This window comes from Netta rufina, assembly GCF_964035555.1.
Source record: "Netta rufina genome assembly, chromosome: 1".
NCBI classification, from domain to species: domain Eukaryota; kingdom Metazoa; phylum Chordata; class Aves; order Anseriformes; family Anatidae; genus Netta; species Netta rufina.
This window is the reverse complement of record NC_140123.1, coordinates 129186308-129211938: the sequence shown is the minus strand read 5'-3', so window position 1 is coordinate 129211938 and position 25631 is coordinate 129186308. Positions and strand designations below refer to the sequence as shown.

Genomic DNA, 25631 nt, shown 5'->3' with positions numbered 1-25631 from the left:
CGGGGAAGTGCTTTGAAGTACACCAGGGAATCTGGTAAACTCATAGGTGTGCGGTAGCACTTGCACAGGGAAGTGCTTGGCGGTACACCCCCATTTTTCAGAACGTTAGTGTGTGGTACACTGCAGAAGGGAAATTTCTGTAGCAACATACTGGCGAGGGCTAGGAAAAATGGGAAATATGAGTTCCAGGGGACAGGGAGATATCCCTGGGGGAGTGCCTACTAATAGTTCGTCCTGAAGAATGATAAGAAATTGGAAACATAATCCCAAAATTCGAGGGATTGTAAAAGAAAAATAATTAAAAAAAGGTTAAATATTGTGTATCAGTCTGGACAAAAGAACCAATTAAGGAAACAGCAGTATTTTGGCCAAAATACGGGTCTGATGAAAATTCAGGCTTTAAATTTATGTGTAAACAATAAGATTCCTTTTTCGGAGAAGGAGCCAAGTTATGCTCCCTATAATATTGTAGCCGTGGCAGCAGCAGTCACTCCAGGAAGGGAGACAGGGACTGTAATTAACACTGTCCCTAAAGAAGGATCGTACTCTAGGCTCTGGCAAGAATTAGAGCAAGGTAGAAGATATATTGAGAATTTTGCCTTCCCTGATACTAGCAGTACTAACACTAACTGTGTATCCTCTTAGGTGAACTACCCCCCCCCCCCCCCCCCCCCCTCCTTACCAGCAGAGAGGTTAGGACTTTTAAGAAGGAGAGGAAGTCTTTATTCGAGGACCCCAACAGCCTAGCTGAGCAATTAGACCAGTTCCTACGACGTGACTTATACTCTTGGGGGAGGGAATTATGTCTATAAGTATGTTGTTTACAGGGAAAGAAATGGGAATGATCAGGAGGAGAGCTGCTATACAAGAATGGGAAAGAGCTCATCCTCCAGGACCAGGGGTAATAGCGGCAGGGCAGAAATACCCACTTGCCAATCCTGGCTGGAATAATAATAGTGTGCAACACAGAAATCATATGAGAGACTTGGGGTCAGAATGAGAAAGTACTCGGGGATGAGTCCCAAGGACCCAGTATCCCAAGGGCTCTTGAAAGTTCATTGTGTGATTAAAGCCTGGCAAGATACGCAGAAAATGCTTCAGAAGGTGGGGGGATGTAGTGAACAGTCACTGGGGGAGCCTAAGTTATTGGCTACGGAGTGTTTCTCACAGGAACAATCCCACTGCAACCTTGTCATTTTTAGTTGCAGAGTCCCACACCTTGACCTCAGTTTGGTCCCATATTTCAGGCTCATAAACTGTCCTATTGTTAATAAGGAGAATAAGCTGTAAGGTTACCAGGACAGTCTTTGTTCCTAAGGACATATGATTCCCCATAACGCGCAACTGCTTACCAGCGAGAGGCAGTTGTGTGCACAGGTCCGCTTCTCTCAGCTCGAGCTTCTCTCCAGTTCCAGTGCGCCTATTTCCAGCGACTTTCAGTACGAGCTTCTCTGAGCAGTTTGCTGAGTTTGGCCGAACTTATCTTCATGAGGCAATCAAAGTGCCTGTTCCCATCCTGGTCTCCATTCTGCCAGCCTGTTCCTCTTCACTTCTTTTTCCTCCTTCTTTATTGATGATGTAACTTCATCGTGTTGCCTTTTTTTTTTTTTTTTTTTTTTTTTTTTTTTTTTTTTTTATCTTGAGGGCAGGCTCCCTTCTCTCCACAGCAGTTCTTTTCAAAACAACTTCATTGGTCAAACAACTTTGAATGTAACAACAACAGCAAACATCCAGAAACATCCATGCCTTAACGGCTGGAGAACAAGAAACCATCTGAAGAACAAGAAACTGGAGACTGCATGGAGTCTCCTGAATCACCCTTCTTTGTTCCCTCTAAACTCTTTTAGATTCCTGATGGCCTCGTCATTAAGAGTCTAATGTTATCTCAACCATGGGGCTTTCCAACCCGCATGGCCACATTCCCAAATCTCCCCCTTCTTTATTAATATCAACCATTTTTCTCGACACGAATTACCACTCCATATATAACACTGACCATAAAATTATACATTTTTCATTCCACCTTATAGGTAAGGATCAAGTGTTCCTATTCCTCTGTGTGAGGTACAAATTCTGTGTCCAACACCTGAGTTTGTTTAACAGATTTAACGGACTAATATCACAAGGTGGATAGAGGTTTCTCAGCTAGTGTGTCTTTTGTAGCAACAGATCCAAAATTTGCCTTCCCATACAGACAAGTGCACATCAGTGGGCAGAAGGAAACCTGCCATCAACATCACTAATGCAAATGAAAAAAGGGAAACTGGCTTGAAGACCAGTATCCTTCCAACTGTGAGACCTAGACAGCCACAGCTGATGGCCAAATCCCTGTGATGAATCGTATACTGAGAACCATGGCAAATCACCATAGCCTGGTACACTTGACACTACAAATTATTTTTACAAAGGCAGAGTAATCTGCACAGAAATTCCAATTCCACAGACATCTTATCAAGTCTGGAATAAGCAAAGGTATTAATGAATAAATAGAAAGTTTGATTCAATATTTGACAGAATAATGACACTGAAAACTCGTGTATTAAATTAATAAATGCATGTTAACTTATACAATCATTTGCAATATGTAGTGTAGTCTCATTAACAAAAAAAAAAAAAAGTATTTGGTGAAAATATTGGTGAAATAAAATTAATCTTATATTTCTTAATGGTCACCAAACAATGAGAATGCATCCTTACTTTAGGGAAGAAAACGCTTAAAACATATGTTTACCAGATAGGATTAATATCACTTACTTAATTCAAATTTGCTCACTTGGTGATTTAAATTACGATTAAAACATTACTGTAAATTATTTTAGTATGAATTAAACTACTATAAATTATTCACAGCAAACTATCCTGCTGTCATTCTCCAGCCCTTTATTGCTATTATTCTGATGATGGTGATCTCTGTGAGTGTTATGTTTCAAAGCTTTTAATAATGCCTCCGTGGCCATGTTCCCAGCTTTTCCTCACCAGGTGAATGACTGGCTTCATTTCCATTTCCTTCAGCCATGCCACTGCAAGCACACTTCTGAGCAACAAAAACATTCCCGAGCAACTGTAGACCCTATTCCTTTTTGCCTTCACCTTTTGTAATGTTGATGTTGTTCTACCTTAGAATTAGTATCGGCTTTTACATTGGCATGTAAATATGCATATAACCTCCTTCCTCCCCCACCCCCCCCCCACCCCCCCGCTGTATTTCTAGAGTTCTAGAGCTGCTTACTGGCAATTGGATCACAGGTTCTATTTTCCCTGTTTATGATTATTTTCCAGGGAGGCATCTCAAGAACCAGATTTCCAATGTGTGGAGGACAGACTGAACACAATTGCTACCACATTTTACTACTTCCCCCTTAAACTATATTTTTTCAGAATTTTAAGCTGTGTTCCCTCGCAGCCACTGTGAAAAGTCTTTAGCAATATCTTTCCCCTCCTACAGCTGACTTTACCTGGCACTGTGCAGGTACATACCTCACTGATCCTTCTTCCATCTCGTGCAAACACATTTTCATATTTACACACCTTAATTTCTCCCTTCCAGCCGCTAATCAGAAGATGAGACAAAATTTGAGTATTGGGTCTGCATAACAACTACTAAAAAGAGGTGTTTAAAAGTGACTGGGAATAAATCAGAAAACAATTCAGCAAGCATGGTAGGGACAACAGAATTGTATTCCCACTGTATCACAACAGAAGGAAAAACTCTGATAAGCTTGTTTAAGGGCACGAAATCACAGAAAAATCGTTGGTTTCTTCTGCTTTGAGTAGCTGTGGAATATGCCAGCATTTAAGGCAAATAATTTATCAGTCATAGTAATTTTTTCGTGAGTATTCATGTAGGTATTTGAGCATACAGAGGCAAGCATCAGTTCGGGTTCCGCAAACTCTCGCATCCAGAGCCAAAACCAGGCATGCCTTGTCATTTTGGTTCACTCAGTCCTTACAGATGATGTGCCTCAACTGCAGGAAAGATTCGTGAAAATCCATGAAATCACCTATTGTGATTACTTTGTATTTCTGCTAACTTCCCATGTGCTCCGAGTTTCCTTTAATCAAAACAGTCCCCATTCCTCATCTATGAACAGTATAGGAACACGTCAGGAATATCTGGGAATAGAGAAACGCGCAGGAGGAAACAGATACAAAGACATGCTGGGAAACATTATGTGAAAGCAAAACGAAAAACGCGGAAAGCCCCGCTGCGGACGGAGGAAGGGAGCGAAGGAGGGGCTGTCGCCGCCGTGCGGGCCGGGCCGGGCCGGGCCGGGCAGCGGCCCCCGGGGCCCTCCCGCAGCCGAAACCGCGGTGAGGAGCGCTGCGGGGCCGCTGCTGGTGCGGCCGGGCTCGGGGCGGCGAGGCCGGGCGGCCGCCTGCCGGGAGCCGCAGGAAGTGGCGGCGGGGCGGGCGGGGATGCGGGCGGGCCCCGGGCGGGGGGAGGAGGGGACGGCGGGCGGCCGGGGACCGGGCGCGGCTTCCCCGCGGCGGCTGGGCCCCTGCTGTGCGCTCCCCTCCTCGCCCCGCACGGCCCCGAGCACGCTGCTGCCCGGCACTGGGAGAAGCCCCCGGCTCTGGGGGACGGATGGAGCCGGGAAGGTGGATGGGGAAGGGGGGGCGCGGGAGGGCGTTAAAGGTGTGGGCTGGGCAGCGGAGGGGGTCAGCCGCGTGTCTGATGTCTGCTTCTGGCCCTGCAGGTGATGGGAGCATGAGTGAGAATGAGGAGAACCTCCACCAGGATGGTCCGGAGACAGCCGAACCCTGTGGGGCCGTTTCGGACTTTTTCATGAGGGAAGCTTCCCCTGCGGGCTGCCACCAGGAGATAGCCTGTCCGAGGCCAGACCTCCTGTCTGCAGAGACGAGGCCGGAGAAGCGTCCTCGCTGTGGCTTCCGAAAGCGTAAGGAGACTGTGGTGCACCAGAGAGCATTCATGGGAGAGAAACCGTACATCTGCATCGAGTGCGGGCAGAGCTTCAACCGCAGCTCAGACCTGATCCGCCACCAGAGGATCCACACCGGGGAGAAGCCGTATGTGTGTGCTGACTGCGGGAAGAGCTTCAGCCGCCGCTCACACCTCATCCAGCACCAGCGCATCCACACAGGCGAGCGGCCGTACCAATGCAAGGACTGTGGGAAGAGCTTCAGCCAGAGCACCCACCTGGTGCAGCACCAGCGCAACCACACTGGTGAGCGGCCTTATGTGTGTGCCAAGTGTGGGAGGAACTTCTACCAGAACTCAGGCCTGCTCCGCCATGCCAACTTTCACACAGGAGAAAAACCCTACAAGTGCTCCCAGTGTGGGAAGCGCTTCAGCGACAGCTCCAACCTCATTGCCCACCAGCGGCTCCACACGGGCGAGAAGCCCTACAAGTGTACTGACTGCAACAAGTGCTTCAGTGAGAGCTCTAAGCTGGTCATCCACCGTCGTGTCCACACAGGTGAGAAGCCTTATTTGTGTCCTGACTGTGGGAAGAGTTTCAGCCAGCGTTCGCACCTTGTCCAGCACCGTCGCACCCACACTGGGGAGAAGCCCTACAAGTGTGCCGAGTGTGGGACCTGCTTCAGTGACAACTCTACCCTCATCCGGCACCGTCGTACCCACACTGGGGAAAAACCTTTTAAGTGCTCCCACTGTGGGAAGAGCTTTAGTCGCAACTCCTACTTAGTCTCCCACCAGCGGGTGCACGTGTGGTAGGCAGCATCACTTGGTGTGGTCTGGGGATGATCCCAGATGCAACTCCTAATCCAGGCCTGTCCCAAATGTGCCTAAGGGACAAGGGGGAAGACAAGGGCCTCATGTGACTACAAGAAGGCCTCTGAATTGTAGGCAGCTGGCCGGAATAATGATTTTGGACTGGGTTGCCCTTTTCAGTCACCTCCTTCTCCCAAAGCACCTCAGGCATGGACAGAGATTGAGCAGTGGTTGTGGTGGGTGGTTCTGCATCCCAAAGCCCTGTCATCCTCCTTCCCCGGTGCTAGAGTTGGATTCCACCCATCAGGCAGCCAAAGCGCAAATGTGTTCTTCCACCTCCCAATAAAAACTATCTGGGAACCTGAAGGGAGGATGTGCAATGTCAGGTCATGTGAGGAAAAGCTGCTTGATCACACAGTGTATGCATACGTGGTCATGTCAGGTGAAATAAGGTGGGAGGTAAGGTCCTTGAGTGTCTGCTTAAGGAGCTTTGTTCCACACACAGCTGAAATGTTGTGACCTGTATAGAATGTGTAGACATACCTGGATAAGGAAGGCATGCCTGTGAATGTTTACTGCAAATGCTGCTGGGATGGTAGGGACACGGCTTATTCAAAACTGGTAGGTAACTGATGTAGAAAACTATCAGACCCAGAAGCTTTAAAAAAAGTCAGAATTGTACTTGCTGCTGCTAAGACTTTGGTACACAACTTGACAGGTGTATGGAGGTCACCTGTGAGTTTGTACCGGTACCCTTTTTGTTCTGCAGAATTCGGATTCACATGTATGGTTCAAGTGGGCTGGTGTAAGCTGTGCTGTAAAATGGGACAGAACAACCTGAGAATGACCTGATTCCCTTCAAGTATTTCTCATGTCCCATTTTGACCAGTGTGTGTGCATATAAATAACATCTATATGTATATATTCATATATGTATGAACTAGCTTTTATATCAAGTATCTTCACACGTGAGCATTCACACATGTACACACGTTGGCAGTGGTCAAAATGGCCAACTCTATGACACTATACCATATCAGTACTTCTCAAAACATTGAGCATACTGTATTTACTAGCATTTCTCAATAAGAAGTGGTGAGAAATAGGTTTTGTACCAAAACATCTGAATTTTCATATCAGGACATTCAGTTTTACACTGATTACTTTGTGTGTTTGTGTAAAAGATATGCAATAGTGTTCTTTTATTTATATAAAAACGTGTGGCCCTTATGGTTGCAAAGAATGGCTTATACATGTCATTCAGATTAGTGCTCACCCCCTCACTTTACACAGGTACATATCAGTGGCAGTTGTAGGATGTTCCCCCATCATGGTTCTAACTACAAGGAATTGCAGTGCAACACTTTACATGGTTTATTTTTAGACTGTCTTACTGATACTGCTAGAGCTTAGGAAAGATTTCTGGTTTTGTCATATATCTTACTAGTCCTGCAGCTGGCTCTGTGGCTTTGGTATATCTCTGGAAAAAGGAATGCAGACTGAAGCCAGTGAGAAGACTGGGGCTGTGGTGCGGAAGAAACGAAGGAAATTAAGGAGATCCATAGATCTGAGCAACTGTTGGTTAGGGATGCTTGTGAATGGCTTTCTCTCCAGAACTTGCTACTCTGCAAAGTAGCCCAGGGTTCACAGGGATCCTTTGCAAACCCCAGGACACTTCTTGACACTCAGCTGCTGATAAAATGATGTTTCAATACATTTTAAAAGAAAGAAACTGTAGGAAGAGCATGAAATTGTTTGCAGCTCATAGAGTAACAAGGCACCTTTATGTCTTTTGTGTGCAGCCGCTCAGGGAAGTAGGAGGAGCTTTCTGAAATGGAGTGGGCTTTGTTTACACAGGAACCCAAAGCCTTCATTTGCAAATGCACTTTTTTTTTTTTTTTTTTTAATGAAGTGCTTCAAACCAATGACTTCCTGATTTTTGTTCTGCTTTTGGAAAGTGACTTCTGGAAAGTGAAAAGTGACTAATGGTCATTTAGTTGGTTCCAGAAGTTTCAAGATTTTTATTTGCTAGCAGATTTTCAGAAAGGATACTACAGTTCTCAGTTGGTAGGCTCATTTTAAAATTCAAAGGTTATTCTGCGGTCTAGCTGTAGAACTGATCAATTTGTATGAACTTGTCTCATTCCAGTTTAATTTTTGTAAAAGAAATCTACAGCCCTACAAATATCTGTCTGGCTGAGAAGTCCCCTTTGCCAGGGAATGGCATCCGGTGGACACGACTTTTCTGTTAGAAATCTGAATGGAATCACTGTAGCAGATCTATGAAATCAAACCTGAGTCTGCACATAGCTGAGCTCAACTCAGAAGGAAACCCTTGCATCAAGATAGTGGTTTGAGAAGCCAATTGCCCCTCAACTATGCCTTTGCAGCAGTCCTTACAGCATTTCTTCTCCCTCTACACACTTTGTGAAGTGCTGTGTGTACCTAACAGTGTTCTATAAATTAAAAGGGTTGATAAACATTTATTTATGAGATCTTTATTAACTTACTTAAAACTGCCCGTCAAATCAAAGTGACCTTAGGGTTCACAGCACATAGCTGGTGCAGTAATCTTAGTGGCTAGGATTGGATTGCTCACCAGTGTAAGCACATTTCTGGAGTTCCACTCCATAGCCACTGCTAGTTTTCCCTGTTCAGTGTCACTTGGCAGAAATAATTCACTTTCTCCCGCTGGTCTGCCCTTTACTGTTTGTGAACCTCTAGTTTGAGAGGAGAATCTGGGCAGCACTCTTTCTTCGCTATTGCAAAAGTTAGAGAGTATCTTCCTTTTCCAGGAATTTAATTGCTTTGTGGGCAGCACAAACTCACAGGCCAAATTCAGAGGACAGAGGTATGGCATCTGCATAAGGTCAAGAACCGATAGGTTTACTTTCACAGCAGCTAGCTCACTGGCTTCTCTAACAGCCGTCTCTTCCCTCAGGATCATAATGGGAGTCTACTGGGAAAAAAAAAAAAAAAAAAAAAAAAAGGTAATTAGCTACTATAATTGCAGCAGCCCAGCAGACCATCCCTAGCACACTCCATCCCAGATCCATGGTCACCAACTGGTGTCCAGATCCTGCTGCCAGTTGAGGGAGCTCTGTAGAATACGGTAAATTCCTGTTGTGCTGTTGGTGCTTAGATACTATGGTGATACTATGGCACTTTAGAAATACCTAAGATAAACAAATGGATGAATGATGTCTCTGAAATAAAATTTTTCACCCTGGTTTTCCTTGTTATTCTGTTTGTTTTCTTTCTTTCTCCCCAGAGTGGCCTCCCAACCATCACAGTTTCTTGGCCCCTGGCAGGACCAGCTGTGGAAATAAATGTGTCATTCTTCACAGAGGGATGGCTATTACATAGCAGAGCTTCTGTGTAATGCAAATAAGAATCTAGAGGTGAGGGATATTCTTGGAATTGGTCTTCATTTTCATCAGACCTGCATGGATCTGAAAAGCCAGAGTGTGGCACATACTGTTCACTATTCCTATACAAGAGAAAGTGGCAGAACCTCATTCTGGAGTAACATACCAACCTGCTGTTAGATGAACCTGGTTCTGTCAGAGCTGTCTGCAGCTCTAAGGAGATTTTTTCCCTAGTTCTGTCACCTGGGTTGTATGGGATCCAGTTTTCCAATTCCTTGCAAACAATGGATATATAATGGTAATTGAAATACAACTTATATCTTTCGCTTTTTTTTTTTTTTATGGCAGGGAAAAAACACATATCTTTTGATTTTGAACAGGATGTGTGTTCTGTGTGTTTAATAAACTTTTAAAAGTATTTAATGTGTAATCTCTAAAACAATTTTTAGATATATCAAACAAACAAAACTGCATGCACACCAAGCCCTGTTCTTTGTAGTCCTGTTTCCCCTTTGTCTCAACAACACTGGTCTGAATACTACCAGAGACAGTAGCAGGAGTTCCCATCTCTGAAAAAAATGTAAATAGAAGATATTTTAGGACATAGAGCAGAACAGAGGCCAGAAGAGGTTTTTCTGCTTATGGCTCCCTAAGCTCCGAAGGGCCTTTAGCCTTTCTATGCCAAACCTAAACTTCATATATCTCATAAGTCAGCTAGGCCACCTCTCAACCATCCCCTCCCTTCTCTCATTCAAGTGCTTGCTGGCTTTGTTCACAGAAAATGCATAAATACTCTTGGTAACACTGCCCTGCAGTCTCAATAGACCTTGGCAGCTGGTTGCTCTTCTCACAGACGTGATCTGTTTGAGATGCTTATTCACATAACAGATAGGAGAGCCTAGGAACAAAGCAGACTTTTTAGGGAAAGCAAAATTTTCCCCTTTCTTCCTGAGGCTAGCTATGGAGGAATCAGAAATACGGGGATAGTTCAAAAGGAATGGTTTGTGTGAAATATTTTCTATTAGATTAAACAATATAGAAAAATTCATGCTGAAGGTGCTTTTACTGCTGTACTTTAATTCTCAAAAAGGTTTGTTACAAAAAGGTATTTCAAATGAAGTTGTGCTGTTTCATGTCTTACATTTAACTACAATTTCAGGGTAACACAGGCTGACCTAACTGGCTACTCTTTCTATTGTACTATGTTAACCATGTTATAATTACTATGCCTAGCTTGTATGTGTCTTAAAACTTTTTTTTTTTCTGTATTCATCATGTAATCAAATACTGTTTCTGCCCTCTAGAGGCAGAATCTTACCCAATAGTACCAACAGTTGTTATTTTAGGCATACTAGTAAAGCCAAACAAACAACCCCCCCAGATTTGTTTGTTAGTACCTTAGGCTGAGGTCTGGTAAGTACTCTTAAGCAGACCTTATTTGCAGCTGCTCCTTGAAAGTGCATTCCTGTTCTCTCCTGCCATGACAGCCATGTGTTTCTGGCCACTCTGTGCTGGCGCCGTTGATGCTCTAGCAGCATAATAAGCAGTGGGGGATCTGATTGCCCGGATGTTTTTCTGCTAAATCAGTTCTTCAATTGGATGTCAAGGTTAGTGCTGCTTAGAAGAAACTTGCCTGAGCAGCCCCATGGACAGGCAATTCAAAATATTTCTAGCACTTTACCGTCCTGTTCGCAAACCTGCCTGGCTTGGTTGCACAGCCTAGAGGAACTGACTACAGTGACTTTCTTGTGAAGGAACAAAGCTGCTCACAGAACTCTCAATAGACTATGGGAGGAGTAACCAAAAATGGCTTTACTGCTTGGAAATGCAGCTGCTTTGAGCAATGACAAAGCTTCCTCAGGAAGCGTTTCTCTGGTAATAGTGCAAGCATATCTGCCTATGCCTCTTTCCTGAGCATGAATAAGTGTTATAATGGCATGGCATTACTAGGAAGGGTAATAAAGTCAAAGTAAAGGCGTCTCTAAGCATTTTGTTTTCTCAGGGGTGAAGGGTGAACCACATCACCACATGAGGGAAAGGATTAGAAGAAGTTGAAATGCAATGAACAGCTAGGAAGAAAGATGAAAGATTGAGGAGCTGGATTCTCTACACCTGAGACTGCTGGGAAAACTAGATACTTTGGAGAGGATAACAGCTGTATGTGAGAAGAGTCATCATCCTCCAGTTCCCCAGCCAATTGCTCCCTCATATATGGACCATTTTTTTTTTTTTTTTTTTTTTCAATTTTCCTGCTACTGGTCATATACTGCTTTGGGCAACAACTACCTGCTCTGTCTCTACTTCAAGCTGACCTTCATGAAAATACTGCTAAATTCTACCAAGCTGTAGTTCAGGACGGTGCACTTTCCTGTCTTTCAGCAGAGAACCACAGAGGAGGATCCTGTGTCATTGTTCCTCACAAAAGAGCAGCCTCTCTGTGCTTACCCCATATGACCCAAAAGTACACATAACATGTACCTCACCTGCTTTTATGAAAGGCAGAGATTTTGACAGACCAATGTCATTTGATCTGCCTCTTCCCAGCCATTGCAGAAGATCTTTGGTACTAGGACAGGAACTGATAAATTGCTTCCCACAGCTCTGCACCTGGCTGTTGCGTTTAAAAAGATGTCTCTGCTGGGCCACCAATTTCATTTATTGTCTGATTTCTTTAACAGCTGAACTTCCATTTTTCTCTATGCCTTCAGGCAGGCAGAAATACCATGTAAAACATAGTTTATGTATACTATGCATTAGGGAGATTGTAGGCATCTGCTGAATTCACTGGATGTATGATCAAACCATATGTGACCCTAGGGTCAAACTGGAAAACACAAGCTGCCTTGTTCAAAAGAGATCTTTTAATAATTGTCACAAGAAGGGAAATAGTAACACAATGGAAATGTGGTGGGGTTGAACAGAACATTTTTTTCTTGTGTCTAAAGAAATAAGAGTTAAAATCCTGGAACACTGGTCCTCACATTCTTAGATATGTGAAAAAAAAAAAAGTCAGAATATGATGGTATTTGTTCTGTACCCTTGAAATCTAAGCAGTTACTTAGCACAATGGACATTGATGTTGCATCTCAGGCTTACTCTAAGCACAGAGGTTGCTGTGAGCTCATTCAGTGCAACTCAGTCACTTGCTTTCATTGGGGGTAATATGTGATGTAGCTGCACGTCTAGGTACAATCTAGTATCCTGTGGAGGAGTGTGTGCTATGTGATGTTGCTGCTAACATTAATATAACTGTGGGTTTCAACTGGACCTTCCATCTGAGTGTGCACAGAGCAAGTAACACATGTGAAGAAAGGGTGAATTCCTGTCTCTGGAAATGTAACCCAAGAAGATCCGAAAATTCCTCAGGCTCCAAAGCTCTCAAGGTTTCACCTTCATTGCTATCAGTGCTTGAGCCAGCCAGCTCCCAGCAGGGGCATTCCTGGGAAGAGATGCTGTGAAGTGCCAAGTCCCAAGTAGGAGGGGAGAAAAAGGAAATGCCTGATATTTATAAATATTCATCCCAGGAGGCAAGAACTATGAACTGCAGAGAAAGGCCAGAAGAAACCCAGATATGGCCTGGAATGAAAGACAATTAATAATTACAGATATTCCTCTCTAAGCATGTAAGTAGGTGAAGATCACCTCACTTCTAGTGTGACCACATAGGCTGGTGCTGGCACTTGCCAGCAGCTGTTTTGTTTTTCTAGAGCTGAGAAGAAGAGGTATTCTTCTGGAATACATCAACAGATTGATACTTCACTCTGTGACACTAAACTATTAGACTTGTATCTGCGAAGAATACTCTTATTTGGTGCTAGCATAGCCCCCATACCTGCAGTGTCCTTCCAGCACTTAAAAAACATGGTAACCCTTTCCCTAATCCATAGAATAAACAACATGCACCCACCAAGCAATTTAGAGTATGCTATCATTAGCTTTTGCTGAAAACCCATCGTGTCAAGGACTGCTAAAGTAAAGCTCGTGTGAAAAGATTTTGTGATAGTGTCTGTGCATGGTGAAGTTTGCTCTCTTGTCACATATGACCATGGTCAAAGGATTCCTCTCTCCTCATTCACAAGGCTCCTTCAACTGGCTGAAAAGCTGACATTTCTTGTAGAAAATAAGTATCTCTGAGGCTGCACTTTCTCACCTTCCTGCAACTGCTCAGTTCTCGCTGACTTGTGAGCAGACTACATCGGACGATGGAAGCTTTTGCCATCCCCAGCCACTCACTGGGTTATTTTTAACTTGGACAGCTTCCCTGATCCAGGGCTCAGTACAGCTCCACAAACAGCAGTGCTGGCACAAGTGAGGGAATAATGCAGTCTGGGGATGGTGGTCACAAACATCCAGAGAGCTCAGTGGTTCCTGAAGTTGGTACCACCACCATGCAATCCACATCATGAAACAACTGCCTTGGTGGAGCAGCAACAATCAAAGGAAAAGCAGAGAAAAGGCATTAAAAGAGTTGCTGTCCTGTGTCATGCTTTTTTGTTGTTTAATGCACACAATAAATATTTCCAAGGAAGGAGGACCAGTTTATGAATTCTATTTTCCACAAGTACATTACACAGCTGGAATTAGTGCTCCTCTCTTGCTAAGGATCTTCGAGCAGCAGAGCTGTACTGTAGGTGTTTTACCCTGCTCCTCTCACTGAGGCAGTGGCTCCACCTGCATGTTCTTCAAAAGTGGTATCAGTTTGAGGGTCCCTCCTCTCCTCTCCCATTGCCCCCTGTGGTCAGGCATTCCCATGCTCCACTGACTGTGCTAGGGCAGCTGTATGTGCAACCACATCATGACGCAGATCGGAAAATGTCAGTGACTGAAGAGTAATAGTCCCCCACAATACGCTTGGTTATTTTTAGCCACATCAGCCCCTGATCCAACTCACTGTGCAGACACACAAACAGCTGTGTCAGTAGGACAGAGGGAAAATACTTGAGGGGAGAAGAAGCTTAGACTAGTTTAATCATCATTGGTACCAAACAGGAAACCACAGCCAGGAACAATTACTTTAAATGCCCAGCAGCAGTTAAAACATCTCTACAGCCACCTGTCTTACTCCTTGTGTAAGAAACAAGGCCTAGGGAAATTCACAGGTCTATGCTGCAGAAAGAAACTAGCATTGTGCCTGGTTTTAGCTGCAGCTTTCCTGATAAATCAAGGGAATCTAAAGGAAAAGAGCCTATAAAGTCTGCTGTTAGGGCTAGCAGCTAGGTTTCCTTATGGCTAGCCTGCCTGCTTACAGTTTTTTTAGCCTGTGTGCTTAAATGTCAAGCCTTGCAGAGATCACAGCTTGCCATCTTAGTACTTTATCTGGACTCCAACCAGTACTTTATCTGGACTCCAAATGTGTTTAGAAAACACTGTACAGACGACCTGCCATCCTTTCATATTAACTCAAGGCTTGCTTTCCAATGTTGGGAGTGTTGCAGCAGAAAAAAAAACAACAAAACAAACAAACAAAAAACAAGCAAACAACAACAACAACAACAAAAAAAAAACACAACAACAAACAACAACAAAAAACGTTGCATCTTCTCTGCTCCCTGCTTCTGCAAAAGAATGTTGTTTCCTTGCAGGTACCTAGGGGCCCAGGGTAGCCCTGACTGCTTCTTCCTCCACCTGGTACACACTTTGAAACTGGATAGATGAAGAAATATCCTCCCTGAGCTGTGGCAGGGTGGCTTTTTCTCACATGCTGCTGCCTTGACCTGAAAGTTTGTTTTCTTGTCAGAGGCAGCTGGATGTTACATATACGTTACATGCCACAGCAGAGAAGGGTAATCCCAGGGGCATGGAGCTGGGGCATGGAGCAGGCAGGGAAGGGAGCAGAGGATGGGGTAGCTGCCTGGTGCAGCGTTCCACCAGCCAGAGCCAGAGCAAGGCTGGGAGAAAAGAGGAGAAGCACTGGTCAGTTGTTACCTGGCTCACCAACACCTCCTGCGGGGTTTGGCTGCGAGAGGGTCTGGTCTGGTGCTGATGCAGCAGCATTAGATAACAATCTGTCTAATCCACAAAATCCACAGTACACCAAAAAGGCTTAAATTATAGTTGGCCAGATCCTGCTGACACATTAGAAAGTGGTCAAAGGACATGTCTGGTCACACATGCTAAATACCGAGCACTGTCCACGGATAATAATTGAGAAACAAATCCAAAGATGACACGGAAAATATAATTAACAATCTAGAGACTTACTAAGAAACAAAAAAATCCACTTAGTTAAAATCACTTACTAGGGTACATGAGAGAGTGCCTCAGCAGCTACTGCTGCTGCCGGCAAGGAGTGATTGGGGTTATTGACAGATGCAGCTCTGCTCCACCCAAAGGCACAAATACAGAAAGGACATCATGGAACAGTGACTTCTGCCTAGACTCCACTCAAAATAGCATATAGTGTTGTCAGACGGAGAAGAAATGCCACAGCAAGGACGGTTCAGCAAAACACCTGACTGCCTGCAACACTTGTTTGAAGACAGCAGTAAAAAGGGGCCAGCAGGGCCTGAGCGGGCGGCTCCGGTCAGCGGCGCTCCCCGAGCTCGGTGGCGGCTCGGCTGCGGGACGGCGGCGGCGAGCGGGCTGCTGGGGCCCGGCCTGAGGCGCGGCGTCGCTCCGCCCGCGTCCCCTGGGCCGGGCCGGGCCAGGCGTGGGCTCATCCCCACCGCCCCGCTGCCAACGGCGCCGGCAACGGCCACCGCAAGACCGCTCCGGACCCGTTCCACGGCCCGGCTGCGCCTGTGCGGAGGCGGCGGAGAGCGGAGCAGGCGCGCTGGGGAAAGTGAGGTCTCCAGGAAGCGGCTGCCAGCACGGCCCTGCCCCTCCGGTGGGAGGGGCGGGCCAGGGTCGCGGCCACAGGCAGCGTACCTGGATTACCGCCTGCAAGCGCTGAAATGTGATTGCTGTCCCCCAAAATGGTGTGCCTGCCGGCCTGCACACGTGCACAAGCCCGAGTCCTTTGCAAAGGGTTTCATATAAAACAAAAAGGAAGTGTAAACTGAAGGATTGGAGAAGCGGACAGCAGGAGCCAGATTACAATCACAGAATAGTTACTGTTGGAACGGACCTCCAAGATCACAGTCCAACCATCCCGCTATTCCCAACGTCACACACTAAACTATGTCCCTAAGCGCCAGGTCCAACCCCTCCTTAAACACCTGCAGGGATGGCGACTCCACCAGATTGCTGGGCAACTCAATCCAGTGCCTCACTACTTGTTCTGAGAAGAAACGTATTCTAATTTCCAACCAACTCCTTCCCTGGTGCAAGACGAGGCCATCGCTACAGTCCTATCGCTACATTCCTGGTAGACTTGCAAGTCTCTGCTGAGCCTCATCTTCTCCAGGCTAAATAACACCAGTTCTCTCAGCCACTCCTCATAGGACTCGTGTTTCAGGCCCTCCACCAGCTTCATAGCCCTTCTCTGGACACACTCAAGGGCCACAGTGTCCTTCTTGCACTAAGTAGGAGGAGGTTGTGAAGGAGGAGGAGGAGGAGGAGGAGGAGGACGTTTCCTACCCCGATTTTGTGATTTCTGTGATTCTGTGATTCTGATCCTGTGATTCTGTGATTCTGTGATTTGAGCACTGGCTTCTGAAAAACATAAACAGGTCCTTTCAATCTCCCTGACTCTGTGGTTGTTTTTCTTCCCAGCCACGTTGCTCTCTGTGCCCCTGAGAAGGGCATGGTGGTATCAATGACCTTGAGGCCAGAGATGTCAGGAGCAATCGCCAGGAACCAGGTGTGTAAAGGTGGCTTCTATGGGAGGGTCAGGTCACGAGCGCTGCCCACCGCTCATACACATAGTTCTAGTTCCGTTTGTGACTCAGTAGGACCATACACCGTGGCTCTGTAAGGCAGCAGCTGGCTAGTCCTAGCATCATCATGACTCCCTGGGATACGTTGCCTGTCCCCTGATCAGCTGGCTTGCGATTGTTAGCTGGTTTGCAACAACTACGTCATAAAGAGAGGGTGTGCCTAATCCCTATATAAGGGCCGAAGGGTGGCAGTGGGAGGCAGAGTGTTTGGGATGGCACATGGTGCAGCAGCTGGAAGAGGGAGAGGAAGAAGGAGAGGCAGAGGGAGAGAGAGAGGGAGACGGGAAGGCGCAGGAGGCAGAAGAGGAGGCAGAGGAGACAGAGGAGGAGGGAGGGAGGGAGGAGGATGACGATAATGACAAGAACAAGGAGGCAGAGGGGGAAAAGGTCATGGAGGAGGAGAAGAAGGTGGAGGTGGGGGCGGCAGCAGACAATGAGGAGAAAAAGAGGTGGTGGTGGAGGCGGCAGCTGTGTCGGCTGAAGTGGTGGTTAAGGAGGCTGCAGCAGTAGTGGCGACGGTGGAGGAATAGGCGACAAAACAGCAGGTGGTGGAGCAGCAGGTGGTGGAGGAGCAGGGGGAAGGGAAGAGGAAGAGAAGAAGGAGGATTAGGAGGAGATGGTACTGGAGGAGGATCTTTATGGGTCCCTACCAACTAATGATATTCCATGATTCTATGCGGTGGAGGAGGATACATAGAATCATTATGCTGCACCGATGGGCTGAGGTCAACTGCATGAAGTTCAACAAGGCCAAGTGCCGGGTCCTGCACCTGGGGCGCAATAACCCCAAGCAGAGCTACAGGCTGGGAGAGGAATGGTTGGAGAGCTGCCAGGCAGAGAAGGACCTGGGAGTGATGGTGGATAGTCGGCTGAATATGAGCCAGCAGTGTGCTCAGGTGGCCAAGAAGGCCAACGGCATCCTGGCTTGTATCAGGAACAGCGTGACCAGCACGGCTAGGGAGGTGATCGTCCCCCTGTACTCGGCTCTGGTGAGGCCGCACCTCGAGTACTGTGTTCAGTTTTGGGCCCCTCGCTACAAGAAGGACATCGAGGTGCTTGAGCGGGTGCAGAGAAGGGCGACGAAGCTGGTGAGGGGCCTGGAGAACAAGTCCTACGAGGAGCGGCTGAGGGAGCTGGGCTTGTTCAGCCTGGAGAAGAGGAGGCTCAGGGGTGACCTTATCGTTCTTTTTAGGTACCTCAAGGGAGGCTGTAGCGAGGTGGGGGTTGGCCTGTTCTCCCACGTGCCTGGTGACAGGACGAGGGGGAATGGGCTTAAGTTGAGCCAGGGGAGTTTTAGGTTAGATGTTAGGAAGAACTTCTTCACTGAAAGGGTTGTGAGGCACTGGAACAGGCTGCCCAGGGAAGTGGTGGAGTCACCATCCCTGGAAGTCTTCAAAAGACGTTTAGATGTAGAGCTTAGGGATATGGTTTAGTGGAGGGCTGTTAGCGTTAGGTTGGAGGTTGGACTCGATGACCTTGAGGTCTCTTCCAACCTAGAAAATTCTGTGATTCTGTGATTATTGCTGGGACAGACCTTCAAGGTCATCGTTCTAGTTTTTGGTGGTGGAGGAGGCGGTGGTGGAGGAGGCGGTGGTGGAGGAGGCGGTGGTGGAGGAGGCGGTGGTGGAGGAGAAATTTATTTTAGACCTGAGGTAACATGATTTGATCTTGATGATCCTTATGTGGCCCTTCCAACTGGGGATATTCCATGATTCTATGCGGTGGAGGAGGATACATAGAAGCATTATTGTTGGGAGAGACTTTAAAGATTATTGTTCTAACAGTGGTGGATGAGGCGGTGGTGGAGGAGGCGGTGGTGGTGGTGGTGGAGGAGTAATTATTTTTAGACCTGTGTAGCATGATGTAGACTTAATGATCCTTATTAGTCGCTTCTAACTGGGGATATTCCATGATTCTATGCCGTATAGGAGGATACATAGAATCATTATTGTTGGAAGAGACTTTAACTATTATCGCTCTAGCAGTGGTGGAAGCGGAGGTGGTGGTGGTGGAGGAGAAATTTTTTTTAGACAGGTGGTAGCATGATTTGGAATTGATGATCCTTATGTGTCCCTTACAACTGGGGATATTCCATGATTCTATGTGGTGGAGGAGGATACATAGAAGCATTACTGTTGGAAGAGACTTTAAATATCATTGTTCTAGCAGTGGTGGAAGAGGCGGTGGTGGTGGTGGAGGAGAAATTTTTTTTAGACCTGTGGTAGCATGATTTCTACATGATAATCTTTGTGTCCCTTCCAACTGGGGATATTTCATGATTCTTTGTGTTGGAGGAGGATACATAGAATAATATTGTTGGAAGAGATTTTAAACATCGCTGTTCTATGAGTGGTGGAGGAGGCGGTGTTGGTTGATGCAGTGTTGTTGGTGGTTGAGGTGTAATTAATTTTAGACCTATGGTACAATGACTTGGTCTGATGATCCTTATATGTCTCTTCCAATTGGGGATATTCCATGATTTTATGCAGTCGAGAAAGATACACAGAATCATTATTGTCGGAAGAGACATGAAATATCATTGTTATAGAAGTGAAGGAGGAGGCGGTGGTGGTGTAGGCGATGGTGGTGGTGGTGGAAGTGTAATTATTTTTAGACCTGTGGTACCATGATTTGGACTTGATGATCCTTATTGGTCCCTTCCAACTGGGGATATTCCATGATTCTATTTGGTAGAGGAGGATACATAGAATCATTATTGTTGGGAGAGACCTCCAAGGTCATCCTTCTAGTTTTCATTGGTGGAGGAGGCAGTGGTGGATGAGGCGTTGGTGGTGGTGGTGGAGGAGTAATTATTTCTAGACCTGTGAAACATGATTTGGACTTGATGATCCTTATTTGTCCCTTCCAACTGGGGATATTGCATAATTCTATGCGGTGGAGGAGGATACGTAGAACCATTATTGTTGGAAGAGTCTTTAAAGATCATTATTCTGGCAGTGGTGGAGAAGGCGGTGGTGGTGGCGGTGGAGGAGCAATTTATTTTAGACCTGTGTTAGCATGAATTGGACTTGATGATTTTTATGTGTCCCTTCTAACTGGGGATATTCCATGATTCTATGCGGTTTAGGAGGATACATAGAATCATTATTGTTGGGAGAGACTTTAAAAATCATCTTTCTAGCAGTGGTGGAAGAGGCGGTGCTGGTGGTGGTGGAAGAGAAATAGTTTTTAGACAGTTGGTAGCATGATTTCTACTTGATGATCCTTATGTGTCCCTTACAACTGTGGATATTCCATGATACTATCTGGTGGAGGAGGATACAAAGAATCATTATTGTTGGGAGAGACCTTCAAGGTCATCCTTCTAGGTTTTGGTGGTGGAGTAGGCAATAGTGGAGGAGGCGGTGGTGGTGGTGTTGGAGGAATAACTTTTTTTATACCTGTGGTAGCATGATTTGGACTTGATCATCCTTATGTGTCACTTCCAACTGGGGATATTTCATGATTCTATGCGGTGGAGGAGGATACATATCATCATTATTGTTGGAAGTGATTTTAAACATCGTTGTTCTATCAGTGGTGGAGAAGGTGGTGTTGAATGAGGCGGTGTTGTTAGTTATGGAGGAGTAATTATTTTTAGACCTGTGCTACCATGATTTGGACTTAATGATCCTTATTTGTGACTGCCAACTTGGGATATTCCATGATTCTATGTGGTGGAGGAGGATACATAGAAGCATTATTGTTGGAAGAGTCTTTAAAATCATTGTTCTAGTAGTGGTGGAGGAGGGGGTGGTGATGATCGTGGTGGAGGAGAAATTTTTTTTATACCTGTGGTACCATTATTTGGACTTGATGATCCTTACGTGTCCCTTCCAAATGGGGATATTCTTTGATTCTTTGTGGTGGAGGAGGATACATAGAATCATTATTGTTGGGAGAGACTTTCAAGGTCATTGTTCTAGCAGTGGTGGAAGATGGCGGTGGTGGTGGTGGTGGAGGAGAAATTATTTTTAGAACTGTGGTACCATGATTTGGACTTAATGATCCTTATTTGTGACTGCCAACTTGGGATATTCCATGATTCTATGTGGTGGAGGAGGATACATAGAAGCATTATTGTTGGAAGACACTTTAAAGATCATTGTTCTAGCACTGGTGGAGGAGGCGGAGTTCGTTGTGGTGGAGGATAAATTTATTTTAAACCTGTGGTAACATGATTTGGACTTGATGATAATTATGTGTCCCTTCCAACTGGGGATATTCCATGATTCTATGCGGTGGAGGAGGATACATAGAATCATTATTGTTGGGAGAGTCCTTCAACGTCATCCATCTAGTTTTTGGTGTTGGAGGTGGCAGTGGTGGATGAGGCGGTGGTGGTGGTGGTGGAGGAGTAATTATTTTTAGACCTGTGGTACCATGATTTGGACTTAATGATCCTTATATTTCCCTTCCAACTGGGGATATTCCATGATTCTATGTGGTGGAGGAGGATAAATAGAAGCATTATTGTTGGAAGAGACTTTAAAGATTATCGTTCTAGTAGTGGTGGAGGAGGCGGTGGTGGTGGTGGTGGTGGATGAGGTATTAGTTTTAGACCTGTGGTACCATGATTTGGACTTAATGATCCTTATGTCTCCCTTCCAACTGGGGATATTCCATGATTCTATGCGGTGGAGGAGGATACATGGAATCATTATTGTTGGGAGAGACCTTCAAGGTCATCCTTCTAGGTTTTGGTGGTGGAGGAGGCAGTGGTGGAGGAGGCGGTGTTGTGGTGGTGGAGGAATAATTATATTTAATCCTGTGGCTCCATGATTTGGACTTAATGATCCTTATTTTTCCCTTCCAACTTGGGATATTCCATGATTCTTTTTGGTGGAGGAGGATACATAGAAGCATTATTGTTGGAAGAGACGTTAAAGATCATTGTTCTAGCAGTAGTGGAGGAGGCGGTGGTGGAGGAGGCGGTGGTGGTGGTGGTGGAGGAGTAATTATTCTTAGACCTCTGGTAGCATGATTTGGACTTAATGATCCTTATTTGTCACTTCGAACTTGGGGTATTCCATGATACTATGCTGTCAAGAAGGATAGATAGAATCATTGCTGTAGGAAGAGACTTTAAATATCATCCTTCTAGTTTTTGGTGGTGGAGGATGCAGTGGTGGAGGAGGCGGTGGTGTTGCTCGTGGAGGAGTAATTATTTTTAGACCTCTGGTAGCATGATTTGGACTTGATGATCCTTACTTGTGACTGCCAACTTGGGATATTCCATGATTCTATGCGGTGGAGGACGATACATAGAAGCATTATTGTTGGAAGAGACTTTAAAGATCCACCTTCTAGCAGTGGTGGAAGAGGTGGTTGTGGTGGTGGTGGAGGAGGAATTATTTTTAGACCTGTGGTACCATGATTTGGACTTAATGATCCATATTTGTCACTTCCAACTTGGGACATTCCATGAATCTATGTGGTGGAGGAGGATACATAGAATCATTATTGTTGGGGGAGACCTTCAAGGTCATCCTTCTAATTTTTGGTGCTCGAGGTGGTAGTTGTGGAGGAGGCAGTGGTGGTGGTGGTGGAGGAGTAATTATTTTTAGACCCGTGGTAGCATGATTTGGAATTAATGATCCTTATTTGTCACTTCCATCTTGGGATATTCCATGATTCTATGTGGTGGAGGAGGATACGTAGAAGCATTATTGTTGGAAGAGATTTTTAAGATCATTGTTCTAGCAGTAGTGGAGGAGGCGGAGTTGGTTGTGGTAGAGGAGAAATTTATTTTAAACCCGTGGTAGAATGATTTGGACTTAATGATCCTTATGTTTCCCTTCCAACTGGGGATATTCCATGATTCTATGTGGTGGAGGAGGATACATAGAAGCATTATTGTTGGAAGAGACTTTAAAGATTATCGTTCTAGTAGTGGTGGAAGAGGCTTTCGTGGTGGTGGTGGAGGAGTAATATTTTTAGACTGGTGGTAGCATGATTTGGACTTGATGATCCTTATGTGTCCCTTCAAACTGCGGATATTCCATGATTCTATGTGGTGGAGGAGGATACATAGAAGCATTATTGTTGGAAGAGACCTTCAATGTCATCCTTCTAGGTTTTGGTGGTGGAGGAGGCAGTGGTGGAAGAGGTGGTGGTGGTGGTGGAGGAGAAATTTTTTTTAGACCTGTGGTACCATGATTTGGACGTGATGATCCTTATTTGGCACTTGGAACTGGGGATATTCCATGATTCTGTGTGGTGGAGGAGGATACATAGAATCATTATTGTTGGAAGAGACCTCCAACGTCATCGTTCTAGCAGGTGGTGGAGTAGGAGGTGGTGGTGATTGTGGAGGAGGAATTATTTTTAGACCTGTGGTACCATTACATGGACATAATAATCCTTATGGGTCCCTTCCAGCTTGGAATATTCGATGATTCTATGTGGTGGTGGAGGATACATAGAATCATTATTGTCTGAAGAGACTTTAAAGATCATTGATCTAGCAATGGTGGAGGAGGAGGTGGTGCTGGTGGTGGAGGAATTATTTTTAGACCTGTGGTACCACGAGTTGTACTTAATGATCCTTATGCGTCCCTTCCAACTGGGGATATTCCATGATTCTGTGCGTCGAGGAGGATACATAGAAGCATTATTGTTGGAAGAGACTTTAAAGATCCTTGTTCTAGCAGTGGTGGAGGAGGAGGTGGTGGTGGTGGAGGAGGAGTTATTTTTAGACTTGTGATACTAGGAGTTGGATTGATGATCCTTACAGGTCCCTTCTAACTGGGGATATTTCATGGTTCTATTTTGTGGATAAGGATACATAGAATCATTATTATTGGAAGAAACTTTAGAGGTCATCTTTCTAGGCGGTGGTGGAGGAGGAGGCTTTGGAGGAAGAGGTGGTTGTGGTGGTAGAGGAATTATTTTTAGACCTGTGGTACCATGAGTTGGACTTGATAATCCTTTGTTGTGAGTTTACATGGCATGGTTTTGGTAGCAGGGGTCCATAGGGGTGGTTTCTGTGAGAAGGATCTAGAAACTGCCCCATGTTTGGTAAGGGGCCCATTGTTTTCCAGATCTGAGTCACTAAGCGATGTTGTTTTGCGCCTCTGTGAGAGCATATTTAAGGCAGAAAAAAACAAACAAACAAACAAAAAAAAAAAAAAAAAAAAAACACTGCACCACGCAGCAGCTGGAAGAGTGGGAGGAGTGAGAAACAGCCTTGCAGGTGCCAAGGTCATTGAAGAAGGAGGGGCATAGGTGCTCCAGGTGCCGGAGCAGAAGTCCCCTGCGGCCTGTGGTGAGGACCATGGTGAAGCAGGATGTCCCCCTGCAGCCCATGGAGTACCACGGTGGAGCAGGGTTCCACGCTGTGGCCTGTGGAGGAGACCACGGTGGAGCAGGTGGCCCTGCACCGATGTAGTCTGCCGCCTGTAGAAGACCCCTGCTGGAGCAGATTCTGGGCCGGACCTGTAGCCCATTGAGAGGAGACCACACAGAAGCAGGTGACCTGGCAGGAGCTGCTGCCCGTAGGGGAGCCAGGTTGGAGCAGTTTTCTCCTGAAGGATGGACCCCGTGGTACGGACCCATATCTGGAGCAGTTCTGGAAGAGCTGCTGCCTGTGGGAAGCCCACGCCGGATCAGTTCAGCAAGGGCTGCATCCCGTGGGTGGGACCCCAAAGCACAGGGGATGAGAATGACCGAGAAGGAGCGGCAGAGAAGCGCTGTAGACTGACCATAACCCCCATTCCCCTGCATCGCTCGGGGGGAGGAGGTGGAAGAGGGTGGATGGGGAGGAAGGTGCTTTTGGTTTCTTTCCTTTGTTTCTCACTTCTCTAGCTTGTTAGTAATAAGCAATAAATCTTACTATCTCCCTATGCCGAGTCTGTTTTGCCTGTTACAATAATTACTGCATGATTTTCTCATCCTTATCTCAACCTCCGAGCCCTTTTCACATATTTTATCCCCATTCCTCTTTGAGGAGGGGGAGTGAGAGAGAGGCTATGGTGGAACACAGCTGCCCACTCGAGAGGAACCACAACATCCTTCTGGGTCCCTTTCGACTGGGATAATTCCATGATTCTATGTGGTGGAGGAGGGTACAGAAAATCATTATTGTTGGAAGAGACTTTAAAGATCATTGTTCTTGCGGTGGTGGAGGAGGTGGTCGTGGTGGTGGTGGAGGAGGAATTTTTTTTAGACCTGTGGTACCAAATATTGGACTTGACGATCCTTATGGGTCCCTTCCAACTGGGGATATTCCATGATTCTATGTGGTGGAGGACGATATCTAGACTCATTATTATTGTATCTAACCTTCAATATCATTGTTCTAGGCGGTGGCGGATGAGGCGGTGTTGGTGGTGGAGGAGGAATTTTTTTTAGACCTGTGTTACGAGGAGTTGGTCTTGATGATCCTTATGGGTCCCTTCCAACTGGGGATATTCCACAATTCTATGTGGTGGAGGAGGATATATAGAATTATTATTGTTGGAATAGACCTTCAAAATTATTGTTCTAGTTACTGGTGGTGGAGGACGGAGGTGGTGTTTGAGAAGGTGGTGGTGGTGGAGAAGGAATTTGTTTTAGACCTGTGATACCATGAGTTGGACTTGATGATCCTTATGGGTCCCTTCCAACTGGGGATACTCCATGATTCTATGTGGTGGTGGAGGATACATAGAATCATTATTATTGTATCTAACCTTCAATATCGTTCTAGGCGGTGGTGGAGGAGGTGGTGTTGGTGGTGGAGGACTACAAATGTCCATAAGGGTTTTCAATAAT

General features: G+C 45.8%; 1 protein-coding gene across 1 annotated transcript; it reads left to right on the top strand.

Moving 5' to 3' along the window:
• Window positions 1-2955: 2955 nt before the first annotated feature.
• Window positions 2956-9098, top strand: LOC311218472 (uncharacterized protein; the record flags this gene model as incomplete). Its single annotated transcript, XM_084301155.1, has 4 exons — window positions 2956-2979; window positions 4068-4599; window positions 4698-5438; window positions 8964-9098. The coding sequence occupies 4 exons, from the start codon at window positions 2956-2958 to the stop codon at window positions 9056-9058; spliced, it is 1392 nt and encodes a 463-aa protein (XP_084157281.1). The 3' UTR covers window positions 9059-9098.
• Window positions 9099-25631: the final 16533 nt, after the last annotated feature.